Source organism: Dendrobium catenatum, unplaced genomic scaffold (genome assembly GCF_001605985.2).
Source record: "Dendrobium catenatum unplaced genomic scaffold, ASM160598v2 fragScaff_scaffold_542, whole genome shotgun sequence".
Taxonomy (NCBI): Eukaryota; Viridiplantae; Streptophyta; class Magnoliopsida; order Asparagales; family Orchidaceae; genus Dendrobium; species Dendrobium catenatum.
In genome coordinates, this window is record NW_021319004.1 from 3,262,021 (window position 1) to 3,284,810 (window position 22,790).

General features: G+C 34.3%; 1 protein-coding gene across 1 annotated transcript; it reads left to right on the forward strand.

Annotated features, from left to right (window-relative positions):
- The first annotated feature begins 202 nt into the window (after positions 1-202).
- LOC110108524 lies at positions 203-1,049 on the forward strand. Its single transcript, XM_020839204.2, has one exon. It carries the CDS (start codon positions 298-300, stop codon positions 802-804), a length of 507 nt encoding a protein of 168 aa, XP_020694863.1. The 5' UTR covers positions 203-297; the 3' UTR covers positions 805-1,049.
- The last annotated feature ends 21,741 nt before the right edge of the window (positions 1,050-22,790 follow it).

Sequence of the window (22,790 nt, forward strand, 5' to 3'; positions counted from 1 at the left end):
CAAGTATTAGACCTTTGATTTAGAGAAAATCAAATTCAAATTTAAATACAATTTTGATTTATTCCTAATTTATTATACTTTATACCAAATATAAAAAAAATAAAATCCCTTTTTAATTTTACATCAGTAATAAATACAACTAAACACTCCTTAAATCCCAACAAATCATATTCGTTAAAATCTTGAAACTAAGCAGTCCCTACTAGTTTCTTGTTTTTAAAAGTCCGTGGCGCCTCATCCCGACACGATCCAGGGAGAAGAAAACCCTAATTTCTTCCACGATTCCGTCCGCGAGTCATGGCGGCTTCGTCAGCGGCGGCCACACTTCCTACTTCCTCCACCTCCGTTCCCCCGAATCCTGAAACCCTAAACCAAGCCAATGATCCGTTGCCGTCCACTGACTCCTCCCAACCATCAAACCTACCACAAACGGACGGAAACTCCTCGCATTCAGACTTCCCATCTAATGCCGAGGAAGACCTAGTTGTCATCGATGAAAGTGTATCGATGGAAGAAGACGAAGAAGTGGAGGGCGAGGAGCAGGAGGAGTGCGGGTTTTGCCTTTTCATGAAAGGAGGTGGCTGCAAGGAGCCATTTATCGCATGGGAGAAGTGCGTAGAGGAGGCGGAGAAGACTGGCGAAAATGTGGTGAATAAGTGCATGGATGTTACGTCTCTCCTAAAGAAATGTATGGACGAACACGCCGACTACTACGAGCCCATCCTTAGGGCCGAGAGAGAGATGGCGGATGCCATCTCCGAGGCTGAGACTGAAAAGGAGCTAATTAAGGGAGGAGATGCATAGTTCTTCTTCAAATACTCATACTTGATTTCTGATTCTTCCGAGGTGTACAGGGGATTCCTCCTGTTGTTCTTGTATCTTGTGGCTACCTTTAACACAGTTTTGGATTTCGGCAATAACATGATACTTATGAGGTATTGAATTCTGTAAAAGATATTTTTTGAATAGCATACACATTTTATTGCAGAGATAAATCAGTTCTTTGTTTGATCAAAGTCTTATTCTATAAATTTGTTTTTTAGATTTTATTTTTCACCTGTTTTGGTGCTAAATATTAATGTATTTGGAATCATACTGTCATTTGATTTTTAGCTTCTTGTTATTTATACAGCTGCTGTAATATTGATTTGGATTAGTGATCGGTGACAGCGAAAATAATTTTATGGCAGTCTACATTGGAACACTATGGAAGCTTTTGCTTGATGCGTTCATTCCGAACAATCAAGCAAAAAAAAAAAAGCTCAAAATTAGCTAGGTACTGGAACATGTAACGCTCTTCGTACCGTTGCCCTGTATGAAATTTAGAATTGCCTCAAACAGGGCATGATTTTTCAGTCAATGTTGTTGAATGGAGTTATTCACTTTATTAGTTGGGCCTTAAAATAAAAGTAAAATGCACGTTCAATAAGTGATCATAGCCAATAATTTATTCCAAAATTTAAGTGGATTCTACATTTTAATTTAGATGTAACGTAAATATTAGATTTTTCTTTAGCTTATGATTTTGTAATTGCTAATATCTTATTTAAGAAAAAAAATGAGCATCTCATCACTTATAAGAATGAATATAGTAAAATTCATATTGATTATTTTCTTATAAGAAAAATAGATTGTTTAGATTGCAAAAATTGTAAAGTTATTCCGAGTGAATGTTTATATATCCAACATCGTTTATTTGTTTTGAACTTTAAGATGAAGGAGCAGAACATTAAAAAAAATAAAGTAAAAAGTTGTTCTAGGATTAGATTGGGACATTTAAAGAATATTAACAAAAATATTTTTTTAAGTAAGATATTAAATCTTAAGATTTTGTTTATTCATGAAGAAGCTAATGTTAGGTGGAAAAAAGTAACTAGTGATATTAAAAATGTTGCGAAAGATATGCTTGGAGTATCAAAGGGAAAAGCTTCTAATAGTAAATATAGTTAGTGGTGGAATCAGAATGTGTAAGAAAAGATGAAAAATAGAAAGATTTGTTATAAAAATTGGTTTAGATGTAAATTTTTTTATTATTGAGAAAGATATAAAGAGGCTCGTAAGAAATCTAAGAAAACAATATGCGATACAATGATTTTAGCTTTTAATAATTTATATAGGAAATTAAATACTAAGGAGGGCGAAAGATATATGTATAAGTTAGCCAAACAAAGAGAAAAGTGTAGTAAGGATTTAGTTCAAGTGAAGTATATTAAGGATGAAGATAAAAAAATATTTTTATTAGAGGAGGATATTCAACAAAGGTGAATGAGATACTTTTATGAACTTTTCAATGAAGATTATGAGAATGCTTGTCTCATGGGAGATTATTTTGTGCGGACACTGGACGGGAAGAACCATCGGTTTTGTCTCTGTGAATAGTAAAAGCGTAGTCAAAGCACAGTATTGTTCATCACTGCGCTTTGATTGCACTTTGACTGCGCCTTTACTGTTCACAGAGACAAAACCGGATGGTTCTTCCCGTCCGGTGTCGGCACAAAATAAAAAATCGTTTTACACATGTCCCGGCATAGCATTTGCAGTGAGCAGTGTTAGGCAATTCATGCATTCAACAGGGAAAGAGCAATTCAATGCTGCATACAAAATCCTATAGTAGCCAGAAGGATCTCTTGATAAAGTTTACTGTTTAAAAAACAAGGGCTTCTTTAAGTGGAAGTTATATAGATGGTGATTGGGCTGGAAGCATCATTGACCTAGAATCCACCTTTTGCAACTGCTCTTTTGTTTGAGGAAATTTGGTTACCTTGCGGTGCGAAAAAGTAGAATGTAGTGGTTATTACTGGTGCGAAAACTTAGATCATTGACTCATGAATTTACGAAGCTTTATGGATTAAAATATTAATTAGAGTTAAAAATTTCGAGGACGCCACCACTAAAAGTATATTGTGCTAGCAAGGAAACAAATGAAATTGCTCATAACCTGTGTTCTCCATTGGGAAGCTTAACATGTTAAAGTAACAGTTTGACTATTTAGCAAGCAAGCTGGCCATGGAAGTTCTTCAACTAATTTGAGCAATTTGAGTGGGAGTGTTGGAAAAAAGGGAGAATTTCAGCGGAATCAATTCTCCCATAATCTGGCCTGTCCTTGTGGTGTTATTGCTTATTAGTTCTAACTGAAATTTTGGAGAAATCAATTCTCCTAGTCTGTCCTTGTGCAGCATTGTTATTTGCTAAATCAACCTTCTGTAACTCATATCTGGAAGGAAATAATAAATCAGCCATCTTGAGGCCGTTTCATGCTATTGGAAATTTTGCATATCTTCCTATTAAAGCTACGCTATCTAGAATTCGAAGGCTGAAAGACTCATATTTAGAATCAGAATTTCTACTCAAATATTTCCTTTCTTGTGTATTTCATTTCCCATCAAGTAAAGATGCTGTAAATATTGTTTGTGGTGCATAAAAAATAGCTTTGTTCACTCGTTTTCAGAATTATAGAGAGAAATTAATTTGATTGTAATCTCACGTCTAGAACGTTCCCTTTGGGATTTCCGCAACCATAGATCTAAATAGAAAATATTGAGCTTCCTGCAAATTCAGTGTTCAAAAGGTATTTCTTCAATGAGATGTGTGAAGGTTTCTTATAACTAGTTGTGTTTCCCAAGTGTTCAAATGGAAATGTTGGAGTCAAAATGACTGTGTTGCAGCTCATAACTAAATCTAGGTAACCGGCCTTTAGAATTTTCAAATGTAACGCTCAATTTTGAAGTTACAACCGTCAAACGCGATGGTTTCATATTTTCATTGCAGGCCATCTTTAGAAAGTAGATGCTTGTCCTTCAGAATTCTACTTAACATCCAATCCTAAGTTTGATACTAAACTTTAGAGCTGCTATTGTGTGCAGAATAAACGAAGAAAAAGTAACCCTAAAACTGTGTTTTATGCATGTTTTATGCATGTGATTCAATCTCTCAATAGCATCAAACCTAATTTCTTCTTAACAGGTCTATGACTAAATGCTTGTTCTAGTTTAATGGATATGGTGTTAATATTGACAAGCTAGTGACATGGAGGTTCAAGTGATACTTATGAAAAGTGTTGATTTTTGAGATTTATCAAAGATAAATTAATATATATGAGAATTGATATAAATTTGAAGTAGGGTGAGAGGAAATGATTGTGTTTGCATACAGAAGAAATGAATGGATGTGAGTAGTTTAATGAATTTGAAGTACAGTGGGAAGAAATGTTGTGTTGTAATTTTCTCCTCCTAAGAGTAGAATGGGCATTCTCCTCAGCATTTACCATTTCATAAATTATTAAAACTCAAGATCATATGATTCATATCATTGATTGTGATTATATGTGTGCAGGACTTTTGTCCACCTAGAAGGAAAATGACTAATTGTCCTCATAAGTTTTTTTTTTTTTTTCATCCATTGCCTTTTATATAATATTCAAACTCAAGATTAGATCATTCATTGTGATCTATAACATAAAAGTTATATATGGATCAAGTTTCATCAATTTTGCTGATGATTTCACCTATTAAAATCATTTAATATTTGTATGATATCATTAAGAACCCATGTATTTAACTTAAACCCTTTGAAAGTCTTTAATTTTATAACCATAATGTAATCACAGCCATACATTGTTAAATTTTTGTTGCATCCAATTGAATGATATGAGTTATTTCTTAAAAACAATTGACAATTACAAAAATATAATTTTGTTTCCTAGATATTCATGTAATCATATAACAAAGTCAATGTTCACACTTTTGTAAAATTTATATGGAATAGGTAACAATGTACGAATTCAAGTTTTATGTTTCTATCATTATGTGTCGTGTTTTATATTGTGACATTATTAGTGTAGCATCCTATTTTAAACTAGACCAATATCACTTACCTTCATTTATGGGCACAATCTTATATTGATTGAAATGCCTTATAGCTAAGATAAGGAAATCTTACAAAGTCAATTAAGGATGTAAAGTTGAGGCCCTCTAAAAATAAGTCATCTTTAATCGTGAAATTATATCAAGCACAAGCGAGACATCAATTATATATATATATATGGGTGCAATTCAACTTTTAACTTCACGCGTTCAATGGTTGATTTATTAACAAGTATACAACTTTAGTAGAATTCAAGTTGTATGGTTGAAGTGGAGGAATGCTTTGGATTTGTTGTGTGATGGAAAAGTGTACCACTCAATCTTAAGGGAATATTTTATAAGATGGTGGTGAGACCTGCAATATTTTATTGCGCGAAATGTTGGCCATTAAAAGATGAGCATAATATTAAGTTAAGTGTTGCTGAGATGTGGATGCTCAGGTGGATGAGTGGACTTACTCTTACAGATAGAATACAAAATGAGAATAACCGGGAAAAGGTTGGAGTAGTTCCAGTGACATATAAGATTAGAGAGAGTCTCCTTAGATGGTTTGATCATGTAAGACGTTGGCCTTCCGATGACCATGTTAGGAGAGTAGATGTATTAGATGTGGCTTATGTTAAAAAAAGTAGAGGTAAACCTAAAAAGACTTGGTTAAAAAATATTAGAAATGACATTTCTTTATTAGATTTAAATGATTATTTGACTCTTAATAAGACACAATGGAGAAAAAGGATTCATGTAGCCAACCATACGTAGTGGGATAAAAGATTGATGTTATTGTTGTATGCAACTTTCACTATCAATGATGCTTAGAGTTTTTCATCATGTTTATATTATATATATTGTTGAATGCGATGCATGTTGAAATTATATATATATTGTTGTATGCTTAGAGTTTTTCAAACATATATATATATATATTGAAGCAAGAATAAGGGTAAAAATTGACCACATGAATAACCATGCATCGCATTCATATAAAGAGACTCGCCCTTGCCCTTGGAAGTAACCATGCATCACATTCATATCAATAAACTTGCGCACAAGAATTGAGTAGAATTTTTGAAAACATAGGAGAGGATTTCTAAATTTTCTTATTCTATCTGGGACAGGAGAGTTATAATATTTATACGAGAGATATAATCCAGCTAGTAGGACTAGAATAGAAGGACAAAGCAGGAATGAATTAAATATAATCAATTACAATAACTATGAAATGAATGTAAAATTTAAATTTCACTCCACACTACGAATGGTGTGATTTCTGGGAGGCTGCGGAGTGGCTGTGGGCAGCTTGAGTGCAGGTTGGCATATGCATGGAGATTCACTTCATGGCCACGTGGCAGGGAATCACATGGATGCTAGTTGGCAACCGGTGGATGGCTGGTTTGAATTCTTGGATATGAGTTAAGAAGCTTAGTTTTGGATTTCCACAACAATTTTATGTCTGTATATAGTTTTTCATAATTTTTACATATTTTACGAGTCCTATTTATAACCCACAAAGATTTCAAAATAATAAACATCACAACATCTTTCAAAATCTATTCAAGCACAATAAATTTCAAAACATTATTAATGAATTCCTGTAGTATAATTCCTTATGTAGAAATCCCATCTCTTGATAATACCAGTTCTCGGGTGCATAACAGAACCAAGGCAAGTAACCAACGTAGGGGTAAGTGTTGTTGGAAAGCACACCGATTCCAGTTGGCTATTGTACAACTATTGGAGTACAGGGACGGTAGCGTAGGCAGCACATCATAAAGGCGAAAACATCTTAAGGATAACAACAACAACAACAATATCAAGCATTTATCTTACTTTGCGGGATCAGCTATATGAATCCTTTTTCTCCATGTGCTCTATTAAAAGTTAAATTATCATTTAAATCCAATAAATAAATATCATTTCTAATATTTTCTAACCAAGTCTTTTTAGGTCTATCTCTACCTTTGTTAACATAAGTCAAATTAATACATCTACTTTCTTAATCGGATCTTCAGAAGGCTGTTGTTTTATGTGACCAAACCATCTAAGGCAACTCACTCTAATCTTATCTTGGATTGGAGCTACTCCAATCTTTTCACATATTTGCTCAACACTTAATATTATGCTTCTCTTTTAATGGGCAACATTCTACACCATAAAGCATTACAGGTCTAACCACCATCTTATAGAATTTTTCCTTATTTTTGAGAGAAACTTTTCTATCACACAACAAGTCCAATGCATTCCTCCACTTCAAACATCCAACTTGAATTCTACTAATAATATCCCCATCTATTTCACCAACACTCTGAACAATAAACCCAAAATATATAAATTTGTACTCTTATTAATGACTTGATCACCCAAAGTCACAATCCCCCACAAGAACTATTATTACTAGAATTAAACTCCATATATTCAGTTTTAGATCTACATAAACGAAATACTTTAGACTCTAAATTGACCTCCATAATTCAAGTTTACCTTCAACTCCTTTTCTAGTCTTATCAACAAGAAGAATATCATTAGCAAAAAGCATACACCAAGGTACAACCTCTTGCAAATGTCTTGTGAGAACATCCATGACTAAAGCAAAAGGATATGACTTAATGTTGATCCTTGATGTAATCCAATTGAAATAGGAAAATACTTGGTCAAACCACCTTTTGTTTGAACACAAGTAACAACTCCTGCATACATATCCTTAATGACTTGAATATAAGCATTATTGACCCCTTTCTTATCTAGAACTCTCCACAGCACTTCTCTTGGAACTGTATCATATGCTTTCTCTAGAACTCTCCATAGCACTCCTTATTCTCTTTGTACTTCTCCATCAAACCTCTCCATAAATGTATAGATTCCATAGTTGAACTACCCGTCATGAATCCAAATTGATTTTGAGAAACATTAGTATCATGTTGCAAGCACCGTAGCAGTTCGGATATAGACCGAATTCGTAACTTATGCTCCATAACTCTCCCATAGCTTTAAAGTATGATACATTAACTTAATTCCTTTATAATTCGTACAATCTTGTGCATAACCTTTATTCTTAAAAATAGAAATCAACACACTCATTCTCCATTCATCTGACATCATTTTAGTCTTCAAAATAACATTAAAAAGTTTAATAAACTAAGAAATTCGTTCATCTCCTAAGCATTTTCATACCTCTACTAGAATATCATCAGGTCCAACAGCTTTTCCCCACTTCATTTTCTTTAAAGCCTCTCTAACTTCTTTTTTACTAATACACTGATAAATATAAAATCTTTATTTTCATTTAGGGTGCTAAGGTCACTGAAATCAATCGTATTCTCACAATCTTCATTGAAAAGTTTAGAAAAATATCTCATCTATCTTTGTTGAATGTTCTCGTCTAATAAAAGCACTTTTTGATCTTCATTCTTAATGCACTACACTTGAACTAAATTCTTACTACTATTATCTTTATGTTTGGCTATCTTTTATATATATATATATATATATATATATATATATGACCCGGAATCGACGCGGAAATGCTCTGCCCATTTCTGTTGCCCGGCATGCCCGCCCCTGCCCGTGAAATGACCCGCACGTGCCGCATGCGCGTCTAGTCGCAGTTGAGCCAGTCTGCCCGCGACCGCGCGGCCAGTCGCGTGCCTCGTGCGCGTCGAGTCTCAAGTTCGCCTCCTTCGAGGCTGTCGCCGTGCTTCCGCTGCGCTGTTGCTGCCGCACCACCGGTCCGCCGCGCTTTTGCTACCGCACCGCCGGTCCGCCGCATTGTTGTTGCCGCACCGCCATCGCTGCTGTTGCCGCACCGCCGCCGCCGCTGTTGCCGCACCGCCGCCGCTGCTGTTGCCAATCGGGCAATCGTTGTCTTGCCGCCACCGCTTCAGGCTTCAGCCAAACGCGCAAATCCGTGTCGGGTTGACCCGGACCCGAATCGGGTTGGGTTCGAGTCCAGAAACTTGACTCGTTTTTAAAACGGGTCGGGTTTGGGTTGACCCGAATAGTGCCGGGTCAGTTCCGGGTTCGACCCGAACCCGACCCGTTGACCCGAATTGACACCCCTACTAATTTTTATAACAAATATTTTTATTTTTTTAATCTTTTCTTGCACATTTTGATAACAACAGGAATAAAAGATAGGAACAATAATATCAAAACAGGGTAACAGTCACTTAAACAACAGGATCATTGGACTGAACAAGGACTAGGAGTAAGGGAAGTATCCTTCTTGCTCTTCCGATGATAACAAATGTAGAATTTATTGACTTAGAATTCAATGAGCTGAGTTGAAACCTTGTGATAAGAACTGCCTTAAAAAAATACTCGTAACACTAGAGAATAGATTTCATTCATGTTGTAGTAACATCATTGGAATGTTTTGCAAAAAATAAACCAAAATAAAATAAAATAGTAAAATACAATGATAAAACCCTTAGGCGTCAATAGGACACTTTTAGACTTTTATTGGAGAGAGCATGTGTAATAGGAAAGATTATTCTGTGCAGACTTCAAAAGTAGCTCTACATCTGGATACCAATCAGAATGAGCCCCGTCAGCGATACCGAGGGGCGGTACCGAGCCTTGGTACTGTGGTACCGAGCCGCGGGCTTAGATATCCAGATGGGATTCAACTTCCACACTTATATTCATCATTTTGTCTCTCTTATTACTCGATTAGTATGACACTTTTATCTGCACCAATAACACTCTCAAAAGCGTGTTCTCATAATATTTATTCCATCAACTGAGATAAGATAATCAAGTCTCTAAATTTTTTCTGCTCATGATACATGTTATTAGACCAACAAATGACCATGGTATCACTTCAAACTACTATTCTAAGCTCGTCCAGGCTTTGTAACCAAGCCAAACCCAAAAGGAAATAATGGGTCAGAATGCTTATCACCAGCGTTCATTGGCAAATGTTTCACAGACTTGAACAAGTTCTGGGAGCCACATCCTGCCCTTGCTCCCCGCAACCAAGTAGCCACAAGGACTTCCATAACTGGAACATATGGCGTGATGACTACAGGCTGATAGGAAATACTTGAGATCGCAAGTAACCCTAAGATAATACTTGAGTAAGCAAATCTAATCGAAATGGGTGGAAAAACAGTACACAAACTGCTGTTTTCAGCTGTTACAGCAGCCAACCACGGGAAAAATAGAGGACTTCTGAGGAAAACCGAGAATCTGGAGCAAACAGTGATCAAATCTGCTGTACACGGCAGGACAACAGCGGATTACAGCAGTAAACAGAGAATTCTTACGAGAAATCTGAAGGAAAAACCAAGAAAAGAACTTGTATTTCACTAGTAGACAATGAAACAACAAATGATACAATATTCTTCAATTTGAGAGGAAGAATAACTCTCCAAAATTTCTAGCCAAGAAGACTAGAGCCTACGCCTTCAAGAAGATCCCAAATTCTCATTTAAATTTAAGATGAAACCCTAATTCTAACAGTCACCATTAATTAAAGACAAAGGAGAATTATATATTTCCTAAATATCCTAATTCAAAAATTTCCCTCAAAACAAGCATTAATCAAGGTGTAGAGCCCAAAGGAGTGGCCGGCCCCCCTCTCTCCCCTTACTTGAGCTGGCAGTGGTAAACCCAAACCGGTCCACTAGGGACCGGTTAGCTGCCGACCCATCCTAGGCCAGCTGAACACAGGCCTGCTGGAGATGTTGATGGCAGCACACTTAATAGCTTCACAAACAGTCTGAATGGTGGTTGAACCAGGTTCTGGAATTGTGTGGCTGAGTTGCGCCAGCAATTTCACCAAAAGGGTCTCCTGCAAAAAGGCTAATCAAGTTGAAGAAACTGAGATGTTTATTTATGGTAAAGAAGTGAACGAGCAATCACAGAAAAAAAAAATGATCTGATTAAATTTCTTAGATCGACTCCATTGCAAATAAAAATTAACCAAGGATGATACTGTGATGGTGTTTAACAAAGGTATTTGGTATAAAGGTAAATGTGAAGAAAGGCATGTGCACATAATTTAATATATGAAAGTTAACGAAAATATTACTTCACACTTCAAAGTTTGTAGATAACAGTTGGCGAGTACTTTAAATGCAGCTTGTTCTCGTCAAGTGCACATCATGAGCTATGTTTGATTATTAGCTGTTTATCTTGAGAGATTATTACGTGCGGAGTCTGGATGGGAGAACCGTTCGTATTTTGTAAGTGTATGCAATAAAAGCACAGTTATTGTGCTCACTGTGTTTTTATTGCGCACACTCACAGAATTCGAACATAGCTCTAGTTCGGACTCCGCACGTAATAATCTCTCGTTCTTCAAAGGTTTAGGCATCATTATTTTGATCCGATTGAAGTGCAAACAAATCTTCTTATAAACCCTTCAATTTTGAACTATTCAAATCACTAGATTTTAGACACTTTATTATAGAAAAGATAGAATTAATGTGTTAATAGAATAATGAGAGAAATGACAAAATTTTGAGTATAAATAATGAGAAGAGGAATATAATTAAGTTTCTTTTAAAGAATTTCTTACAACATTGTACTTAAATGTTTATATTTTACTATTTTAAGTATGTTTTATATTAACATTTTAAATATATCTATATTAATATTTATATGTTTTATTTATAAGGTTCAACTCATGAGGTTTTTATGAAGTTAGGCCTGAGTGATTGAGTCAACTCTTAATATTCTTGTGATCAAATAAGAATTTTGACTTGATTTTTGGATAATAATCAGTCAAATATTTAGGCTATAATATTTGGAATTGTTTTTGGGATCAATTTGACACTGATTTTTCATGCTTAAAGTTGAAAGGAGCATGCCAATGAGATCCATCCAACAACATCAAGAGCATCTAAATTTGAACCAAAAGAGCTAGGGACATACACTCATAAGCATATTTGAAGTTTTTTTTAGAGCATTTGAAGCTTTAAGGAACTTCTATTTTGTTTGCTTTTAATCTAAGTGAGCGTCTCCACAAGACAATTCAATTAATTAGGGTCATACACTCATAAGCATATAGTCGAACATATTGGAGCTTTTAGTGGAAAGAATTTTTGGAGTTAGAGAATTCCATAACTTTGGCAATTATTTGGAACTCTAATCAGTCATCTTTAGGATTTTATCTATCTAGATTTCTTCTTTGCCTTCTTAGTCATTTGATAGTTCCTTTGGATTGAAGGAAAATCATATTATTAAACTTTTAGCACCAGGCTTTTGACCTCAACATCCATCCTTGTTGTCAACTAATGTCGACAACTATCATTCCTTGTCGCTGATTGATGACAATAACCATCATCACCTATCTTATTATGCATGTTATTAACCAATTTTGACAACCATCATATTCCTCAACTAGTATTAATGTTCTTCATTACTCATTCTCTTACACCAACATTGTCAATTAATGCCAAGGTCCATTATCCACCAATTGACACCACCATCTTCGTATTTTTGCCACAACCATAAAAAATGATAACCCATATAGTTTAGACCTTGCATATTTTTCTTCAACTATGGAGAGGGATAGATTATTGTAATCTTCAATTTATATAATCGAGATGATTCAATTTATATGTAAATTTTTTTATAATTGGGAAAGATATAAAGAGGCTCATAGGGAATCTAAGAAAGCAACATGCGATACAATGATTTTAGCTTTTAATAATTTATATAGTAAATTAAATACTAAGGAGGGCGAAAGATATGTGTATAAGTTAGCCAAATAAAGAGAAAAGTGTAGTAAGGATTTAGTTCAAAGTGAAGTGTATTGAGGATGAAAATAAAAAAAATATTTTTATTAGAGAAGGATATTCAACAAAGGTGAATGAGATATTTTTCTAAACTTTTCAATGAAGATTATGAGAATGCTCGTCTCATGGGAGATTATTTTGTGCAGACACCGGACGGGAAGTACCATCGGTTTTGTCTCTGTGAACAGTAAAAGCGTAGTCAAAGCGCAGCATTGTTCATCAATGTGCTTTGATTGCACTTTAACTGCGCTTTTACTATTCACAGAGACAAAACCAGATGGTTCTTCCCATCCGGTGTCCACACAAAATAAAATATCGTCTTACAAATGTCCCGACATAGCATTTGCAGTGAGCAGTGTTAGGTAATTCATGCATTCAGCAGGGCAAGAGCAATTGAAAGCTGCATAGAAATCCTATAGTAGCCAGAAGGATCTCTTGATAAAGTTTACTGTTTAAAAAACAAGGGCTTCTTTAAGTGGAAGTTATATAGACGGTGATTGGGCAGGAAGCATCATTTACCTAGAATCCACCTTTTGCAACTGCTCTTTTGTTTGAGGAAATTTGGTTACCTTGTGGTGCGAAAAAGTAGAATGTAGTGGTTATTACTAGTGCGAAAACTTAGATCATTGGCTCATGAATTTACGAAGCTTTGTGGATTAAAATATTAATTAGAGTTAAAAATTTCAAGGACGCCACCACTAAAAGTATATTGTGCTAGCAAGGAAACAAATGAAATTGCTCATAACCCTGTGTTCTCCATTGGGAAGCTTAACATGTGAAAGTCGGCAATAATTTTACTAAAGAGAAGGTTGAGAAGTGGGCTGGTTTATGTCTTATTTACCCACAAATGTTCTTACAAAGGAGCAACAGAAGTAACAGTTTGACTATTTAGCAAGCAAGCTGACCATGGAAGTCCTTCAACTAATTTGAGCAATTTGAGTGGGAGTGTTGGAACAAAGGGAGAATTTCAGTGGAATCAATTCTCCCATAATCTGGCCTGTCCTTGTGGTGTTATTGCTATATTAGCGCTAGCTGAAATATTGGGGGAATCAATTTACCTAGTCTGTCCTTGTGCAGCATTGCTATGTGCTAAATCAACCTGATGTAACCCGTATCTGGAAGGAAATAAATCAGCCATCTTGAGACCGTTTCATGCTATTGGAAATTGTGCACATCTTCTTATTAAAGCTATGCTATCTAGAATTCGAAGGCTGAAAGGCTCATATTTAGAATCAGAATTTCTACTCAAATATTTCCTTTCTTGTATATTTCATTTCCCATTCAAGTAAAGGTGCTGTAAATATTATTTATGGTGCACAAAAAATAGCTTTATTCTCTCGTTTTCAGAATTATAGAGAGAAATGAATTTGATTGTAATCTCACGTCTAGAACGTTCCCTTTGGGATATCAGCAACCATAGATCTAAATAGAAAATATTGAGCTTCCTGCTAATTCAGTGTTCAAAAGGTATTTCTTCAATGAGATATTTGAAGGTTTCTTATACCTAGTTGTGTTTCCCAAGTGTTCAAATGGAAATGTTGGAGTCAAAATGAATGTGTTGCAGCTTATAACTAAATCTATGTAATTGGCCTTTAGAATTTTCAAATGCAACGCTCAATTTTGAAGTTTAACTGTCAAACCTGATGGTTTCATTGCAGGCTGTCTTTAGAAACTAGATGCTTGTCCTTCAGAATTCTCAACTAAACATCCAATCCTAAGTTTGATACAAAACTTTAGAACTGCTATTGTGCGCAGAATAAACGAAGAAAAAGTAACCTTAAAACTGTGTTTTATGCATTTGATTCCATCTCTCAATAGCATCAAGCCTAATTTCTTCTTAACAGGTCTATGACTAAATGAATGTTCTAGTTTAATGGATATGGTGTTAATATTGACAAGCCAGTGACATGGAGGTTCAATTGATACTTATGATAAGTGTTGATTTTTTAGATTTATCAAACATAAATGAATATATATGAGAATTGATATAAATTTGAAGTAGGGTGAGAGGAAATGATTGTTTATGCATGCAGAAGAAATGAATGGATGTGAGAAGTTTATGAATTTGAAGTACAGTGGGAAGAAATGTTATGTTGTAATTTTCTCCTTCTAAGAGCAGCATGGATATTCTCCTCAGCATATACCATTTCATAAATTATTAAAACTCATGATCATATGATTCATATCATTGATTGTGATTATATGTGTGCAGGACTTTTCTCCACCTATAATGAAAATGGCTAATTGTCCTCATAAGTTTTTTTTTTCATCCATCGCCTTTTATATAATATTCAAACTCAATATATGATCATTCATTGTGATCTATAATATAAAAAAGTTATATATGGATCAAGTTTCATCAATTTTGCTAATGATTTCACCTATTAAAATCATCTAATATATGTATGATATCATTAAGAGCCCATGTAGTTTTATAACCATAATGTAATCAAAGCCATACATTGTTAAATTTTGTTGCATCCAATTGAATGATATGAGTCATTTCTAAAAAAACAATTGACAATTACAAAAATATAATTATGTTTCCTTAATATTCATGTAATCATATAACGAAGTCAATGTTCAAACCTTTGTAAGATTTATATGGAGTAGGTAACAATGTACAAATTCAAGTTTTATGTTTCTATCATTATTTGTCGTGTTTTATATTGTGACATTATTAGTGTAGCATCCTATTTTAAACTAGACCGATATCACTTGCCTTCATTTTTATGGGTACAATCTTATATTGATTGAAATGCTTTATAGCTAAGATAAGGAAATCTTACCAAGTGAATTAAGGATGTAAAGTTGAGGCCCTCTAAAAAGAAGTCATCTTTTATCGTGAAATTTTACCAAGCACAAGTGAGACATCAATTAAATATATACATGGGTGCAATTCAAATTTTAACTTAATGTGTTCAATGGCTGATTTATTAACAAGTATACAACTTTAACAGAATTTGAGTTGTATGGTTGAAGTGGAGGAATGCTTTGGGTTTGTTGTGTGATAGAAAGTACTACTCCATCTTAAGGGAAAATTTTATAAGATGGTGGTGAGACCTGTAATGCTTTATGGCGCAGAATGTTGGCCATTAAAAGATAAGCATAATATTTAGTTAAGTGTTGTTGAGGAATGGATGCTCAGGTGGATGGGTGGATTTACTCTTAGAGATAGGATACAAAACAAGTATATCCGGGAAAAGGTTGGAGTAGTTCTAGTGACATATAAGATTAGAGAGAGTTGCCTTAGATGGTTTGATCATGTAAGAACTAAGACGTTAGCCTTCCGATGACCTTGTTAGGAGAGTAGATGTATTAGATTTGGCCTATGTTAAGAAAAGTAGAGCTAGACCTAAAAAGACTTAGTTAGAAAATATTAGAAATGATCTTTATTTATTAGATTTAAATGAGAATTTGACTCTTAATAGGACACAATGGAGAAAAAGGATTCATGTAGCCGACCTCACGTAGTGGGATAAAAGGTTGAAAATGATATGTCACATGGCATTCAAAGAGTTCTCAAGTGGAGCATCTCGGGACAATTAAGTTTCTTACTGAAAGAACTTTGTGACTGAGTGACTGATGGTATTTGACAAAATTTCAGTCTATACAATTAAACAACGAAACAAATTGAAGCAAGAATAAGGGTAGAAATTGACCAAATGAACAACCATGCACCGCATTCATAGAAAGAGACTCGCTCTTGGAAGTAGCCATTCGTACTTGTGAAGCACTTGAAGAATACACATCAATAAACCGGCAAACAAGAATTGAGAAAAAAAATAGAATTTTTGAAAACATAGGAGAGGATTTCTAAATTTTCTTATTCTATCAGGGAGGAGAGGTATAATATTTATACGAGAGATATAATCCAGCTAGTAGGACTAGATTAGAAGGACAAAGCAGAACTGAATTAAATATAATCAATTACGATAACTAATGTAGAATTTAAATTTCACTCCACACTACGAAATAGAGGTTGTGGATGGTGTGATTGCTGGGAGGCTGCGGACTGGCTGTGGGCACCTTGAGTGCAGGTTGGCATATGCATGGAGATTCACGTCATGGCCACGTGGCAGGGAATCACATGGATGCTAGCTGGCAACCGGTGGATGGCTGGTTTGAATGCATGGATATGAATTAAGGAGCTTATTTTTGGATTTCCACAACAATTTTATGTCTGTATATAGTTTTTCATAATTTATAGCCCACAAAGATTTCAAAATAATAAACATCAGAAAATCTGTCAAAATCTATTCAAGCACAATAAATTTCAAAACATCATTAATGAATTCTTGTAGTAGAAATCCTTATGTTGAAATCCCATCTCTTGATTATACCAGTTCTTGGGTGCATAAGAGAGCCAAGGCAAGTTACCAACGTAGGGGTAAGTGTTGTTGGAAACCACACCGATTCCAGTTGGCTATTGTGCAACTTTGGAGTACATAGACGTTATCGTAGGCAGCACATCATAGGAAAGGCGAAAACACCTTAGCATGAAATAAAATCAGAACAAGGATAACAACAACAAAAATATCATCATCAAGTTTTTATCCTACTATGTGGGATAGTCCGCATAAATCTATTTTCTTCATTGTATCATAATAAAAGTTAAATTCTCATTTAAATCTAATATAGAAATGTCATTTCTAATATTTTCTAACCAAATCTTTTTAGATCTACCTTTACTTTTCTTAAAATAAGTCAAATATAATACATCTACTTTCCTAACCGGGTCATCGGAAGGCCGCCATTTAATGTGACCAAACCATCTAAGACAACTCTCTCTAATCTTATCTTGCATTGGAGCTACTCCAACCTTTTCACGTATATGGTCATTTTGTATCCAGTCTCTAAGAGTAAAACCACTCATCCGCCTGAGCATTCTCATCTCTGCAACATTTAACTTAGTATTATGCTTCTCTTTTAATTGCCGACATTCCACACCATAAATCATTACAGGTCTAACCACCATTATATAGAATTTTCTCTCAAGTTTGAGAGGGACTTTTCTATTATGCAACAAGCCTGATGCATTCATCCACTTCAACCATCCAACTTGAATTCTACTAATAATATCCCCATCTATTTCACCATCACTCTGGACAATAGACCAAAAATATCTAAAATGTGTACTATTATTAATGACTTGATCACCCAAAGTCACAATCCCCTACAAGAACTATTATTACTAAAATTACATTCCATATATTCAACTTTGGATCTACTCAAATGAATTCCTCTAGACTCAATGGTTGACCTCCATAATTCAAGTTTAACTTCAACTCCCATTCTAGTCTTATCAACACGAAGAATATCATCAACAAAAAGCATACACCAGGGTACAACTTCTTGCAAATGTCTAGTTAGAACTTCCATAACTAAAGGAAAATGATACGGGCTTAAGGTTGATCCTTGATGTAATCCAATTGAAATAGGAAAATACTTGGTCAAACCACCTTGTGTTTGAACACAAGTAACAACTCCTGCATTCATATCCTTAATGACTTGAATATAAGCATTATTGATCTCTTTCTTATCTTGAACGCTCCATAGCACTTCTCTTGGAATTGTATCATGTGCTTTCTCTAAATCAATAAATATCATATGTAAATCCTGCTTATTCTATCTATACTTCTCCATCAAACCTCTCTATAAATGTATAGATTCCATAGTTGACCTACCCGACATGAATCCAAATTGATTTTGAGAAACATTAGTATCACGTCGCAACCTATGATCCTTAACTCTCCCCCATAGTTTTAAAGTATGACACATTAACTTAATACCTTTTATAATTCACACAATCTTGTGCATCATCTTTATTCTTAAAAATAGAAATCAACAATCTCATTTTTCATTCATCTGACATCGTTTTAGTCTTCAAAATAACATTAAAAAGTTTAGTAAGCTAAGAAATTCCTTCATCTCCTAAGCATTTTCACACATCTACTGGATATCATCATGTCCAACAGCTTTTCCCCACTTTATTTTCTTTAAAGTCTCTCTAACTTCTGTTTTACTAATGCATATATAAAAAAAGTCTTTATTTTCATTTAGGGTGCTAAGGTCAATGGAGTCAATCATATTCTCATAATCTTCATTGAAATGTTTAGAATAATATCTCATCTACCTTTGTTGAATGCTCTCTTCCAATAAAAACACATTTTGATCTTCATTTTTAATGCACTTCGCTTGAACTAAATTCTTACTACTCTTATCTCTATGTTTGGCTACCTTATACATATATCTTTTGCGATTCTTGGTATCTAATCTATTATATAAATCATTAAAAACTAAAATCTTTGCATCGCATATTACTTTCTTAGACTCCTTACTGGCCTTTTTATATCTTTCCCAATCATCAAAATTTTTTCATCTAGATCAATTTTTATAATAAATATTCTTATTTTTTTATATTCTCTTGTACATTTTGATAACAACGGGATGCAAAAATAGGAACAATAATACCAAAACAGGGTAACAATCGCTTAAACAGCAGGATCATTGGACTGAACAAGGACTAGGAGGAAGGGAAGTATCCTTCTTGCTCTTCCGATGATAACAAATGTAGAATTTATTGATTTAGAATTCAATGTGCTGAGATAAAACCTTGTGATAAGAACTACCTTAAAAAAATACTCCTAATACTCGAGAATAGATTTCATTCATGTTGGAGTAACATCATTGGAATGTTTTACACAAAATAAACCAAAAGAAAATAAAATAGTAAAATACAATGATAAAATCCATAGGCGTCAAGAGGACACTTTTAGACTTTTATTGGAGAGATAGCATGTGTGTGATAGGGCAAATTATTCTGTGTGGACATCGAACGCCGTCCATAGTCCAATGAAAATGCGTCACGTCATCCCCTACTCGGTACCATGGTTCGGTATTGGATGACGTGGCTACACCCGATTCGCCTTTGGACAGTAAGTTGTATCGGGTGTCCGCACAGAATAATCTCTCATGTCATAGGAACATCCATCATTTTGTCTCCACAACTTTCTCACGCTTTTATTCATCTTCATGTATTTCTTATTGCTCGATTAGTAACACACTGTTTTCTGCACCGATAACACTCTCAACAGCGTGTTCTCATAAAATTTATTCCATCAACTGAGATAAGATAATCAAGTCTCTACATTCTTTCTGCTCATGATACATGATATTAGACCAACATATAACCATGGTATCACTTCAAACTACTATTCAACGCTCTTCCAGGCTTTGTAACCAAGCCAAGCCCAAATGGAAATAATGGGTCAGAATGCTTATCACCAGCTTTCAATGGCAACTGTCTCACAGACTTGAACAAGTTCTGGGAGCCACATCCTGCCCTTTGCTCCCCGCAACCAAGTGGCCACAAGGACATCCATAACTGGAACATATGGCTTGATGACTACAGGCCTGCTGGAGATGATGATGACAGCACACTTAACAACTTCACAAACAGTCTGAATGGCTTCGTTTGTGATAGCTTTCATATTGCTTTTTTAAACAGTTTTTAGTACAAAATTTTCAAATTTAAGAATTTTTTGTGTTAAAAAGCTGTTTTAGAAAGCAAGAAGAAAACCGTCCCAAACGAAGCCTGAGTTGTGCCATCAATTTCACCAAACAAAGTAAAAGTCTGGGTTTTCAGATTACGCAACCTTGACGGCAGATCAACTGTTGATTTAATGGCGTCAAGAGCTGTGGAGTTGACAAGGCTGGTGAGATGAACTGATTGTAGTCGAAAGGAACCATCACCAGCAAAAAGGCTTACACCGAGCAGGTTAAAGAAACTGAGATGTTTATGGTAAATAAGTGAAGGAGCAATCACAGAAAAAAAATTGATACGATTAAATTTCTTAGATTGCCTCCATTGCAAATAAAAATTAATCAAGGATGATACTGTGATGGTGTTTAAATGAGGTATTTGGTATAAAGGTAATTTGAAGAAAGGCATGTGTAAATAGAACAGCTAGTGAGAACTTTAAATGCAGCTTGCTCTTGTCAAGTGCACAGCATGAGCTATGTTTTATTATTAGCTGTTCTTCACGAGAGATTATAACGTGTTGGGTTCGGATAAGAGAATTGTTTGGATTCTGTGAGTGTGAGCAAAAAAAATATAGTTACTGTATACACTACATTTTTACTATGCACACTTACAGAATTCAGACATAGTTTCGATCCGGATTCTGCACGTAATAATCTCTCGTTCTTCACTGATTTAGGCATCATTATTTTGACCTGATTGAAGTGCAAACAAATCTTCTGATAAACCCTTTAATTTTGAACTATTATGATCAGAGTTATTTATTTTAGAAGAGATAGAATTGTGTTAATATTATTATGAGAAAAAAATTTGGAGTATAAATAACCGGAAGAGGAATATAATTAAGTTTTTTTTAAAGAATTTCTTACAACATTGTACTTAAATGTTTATATTTTACTATTTTAAGTATGTTTTATATTAACATTTTAAATATGTCTATATTAATATTTATATGTTTTATTTATAAGGTTCAACTCATGAGGTTTTTATGAAGTTAGGCCTGAGTGATTGAGTCAACTTTTAATATTCTTGTGATCAAATAAGAATTTTGACTTGATTTTTGGATAATAATCAGTCAAATATTTAGGCTATAATATTTGGAATTGTTTTTGGGATCAATTTGACACTGATTTTTCATGCTTATAGTTGAAAGGAGCATGCCAATGAGATCCATCTAACAACATCAAGAGCATCTAAATTTGAACCAAAAGAGCTAGGGACATACACTCATAAGCATATTTGAAGTTTTTTCGAGAGCATTTGAAGCTTTAAGGAACTTCTATTTTGTTTGCTTTTAATCTAAGTGAGCGTCTCCACAAGACATTTCAATTAATTAGGGTCATACACTCACAAGCATATAGTCGAACATATTGGGAGCTTTTAGTGGAAAGAATTTTTGGAGTTAGAGAATTCCATAACTTTGGCAATTATTTGGAACTCTAATCAGTCATCTTTGGGATTTTATCTATCTAGATTTCTTCTTTGCCTTCTTAGTCATCTGATAGTTCCTTTGGATTGAAGGAAAATCATATTATTAAACTTTTAGCACCAAACTTTTGACCTTAACATCCATCCTTGTTGTCAACTAATGTCGACAACTATCATTCCTTGTCGCTGATTGATGACAATAATCATCATCACCTATCTTATTATGCATGTTATTAACCAATTTTGACAACCATCATATTCCTCAACTGGTATTAATGTTCGTCATTACTCATTCTCTTACACCAACATTGTCAATTAATGCCAAGGTCCATTATCCACCAATTGACACCACCATCTTCGTATTTTTGCCACAACCATAAAAAATGATAACCCATATAGTTTAGACCTTGCATATTTTTCTTCAACTATGGAGAGGGATAGATTATTGTAATCTTCAATTTATATAATCGAGATGATTCAATTGAGTTAGACCTTGTAATTTTATCCTCCAAGGTTTCCAAATAGAAAAATTTTATGACTCAAATATGATAAACTCTCCTTATGTAATATTCAAAATTCACAAATGTCTCAAAAGAAATCTCAACCATACACATGGGCTAATTCATTTTGGCCAAGACAATTTTAGATGTGCGATAATACTCTCAAGAATATTTTTAGGTAGTCTCTCAAGAACTCTCTCATATAGAATTCCTCTATATAGTTCATTATTCATCTAGGCTCATATGTACTTAATGAGCACATTTCAAAGATATTTATTACTATTTTCAATAACCTCAGGCATTTAATCAAGGGTTTTATGTAGCATTCATTACATCATATCAGAAATTTGGCAGACATCAAGTAATTTAGCAATATTTAATGCATATGTCATGGAACATTAGCTCTTTGATGTTCCTCAATCCTTCATTCAATTTTATCATTTAATTCAAACAAGAATGTTGTCCTTTAGTATATTCATTACATCATTTTGGTCAACTAATCATAAGGATCCTTTATGTCACAACCCAAAATTATACAACCCTTTTATCATATGGGTCATATCATGCTAGATGCATGATAAATAATACCCAATATATAATTAGAAGGAATTATTTTCTCTTTTTTTTTTCTTATATACTAATAACATTCATAATACAGAGCCTCTAATAACATTAAAATACAATAGTTAAAATTATCTTCAATCAATTTAGTCCATAT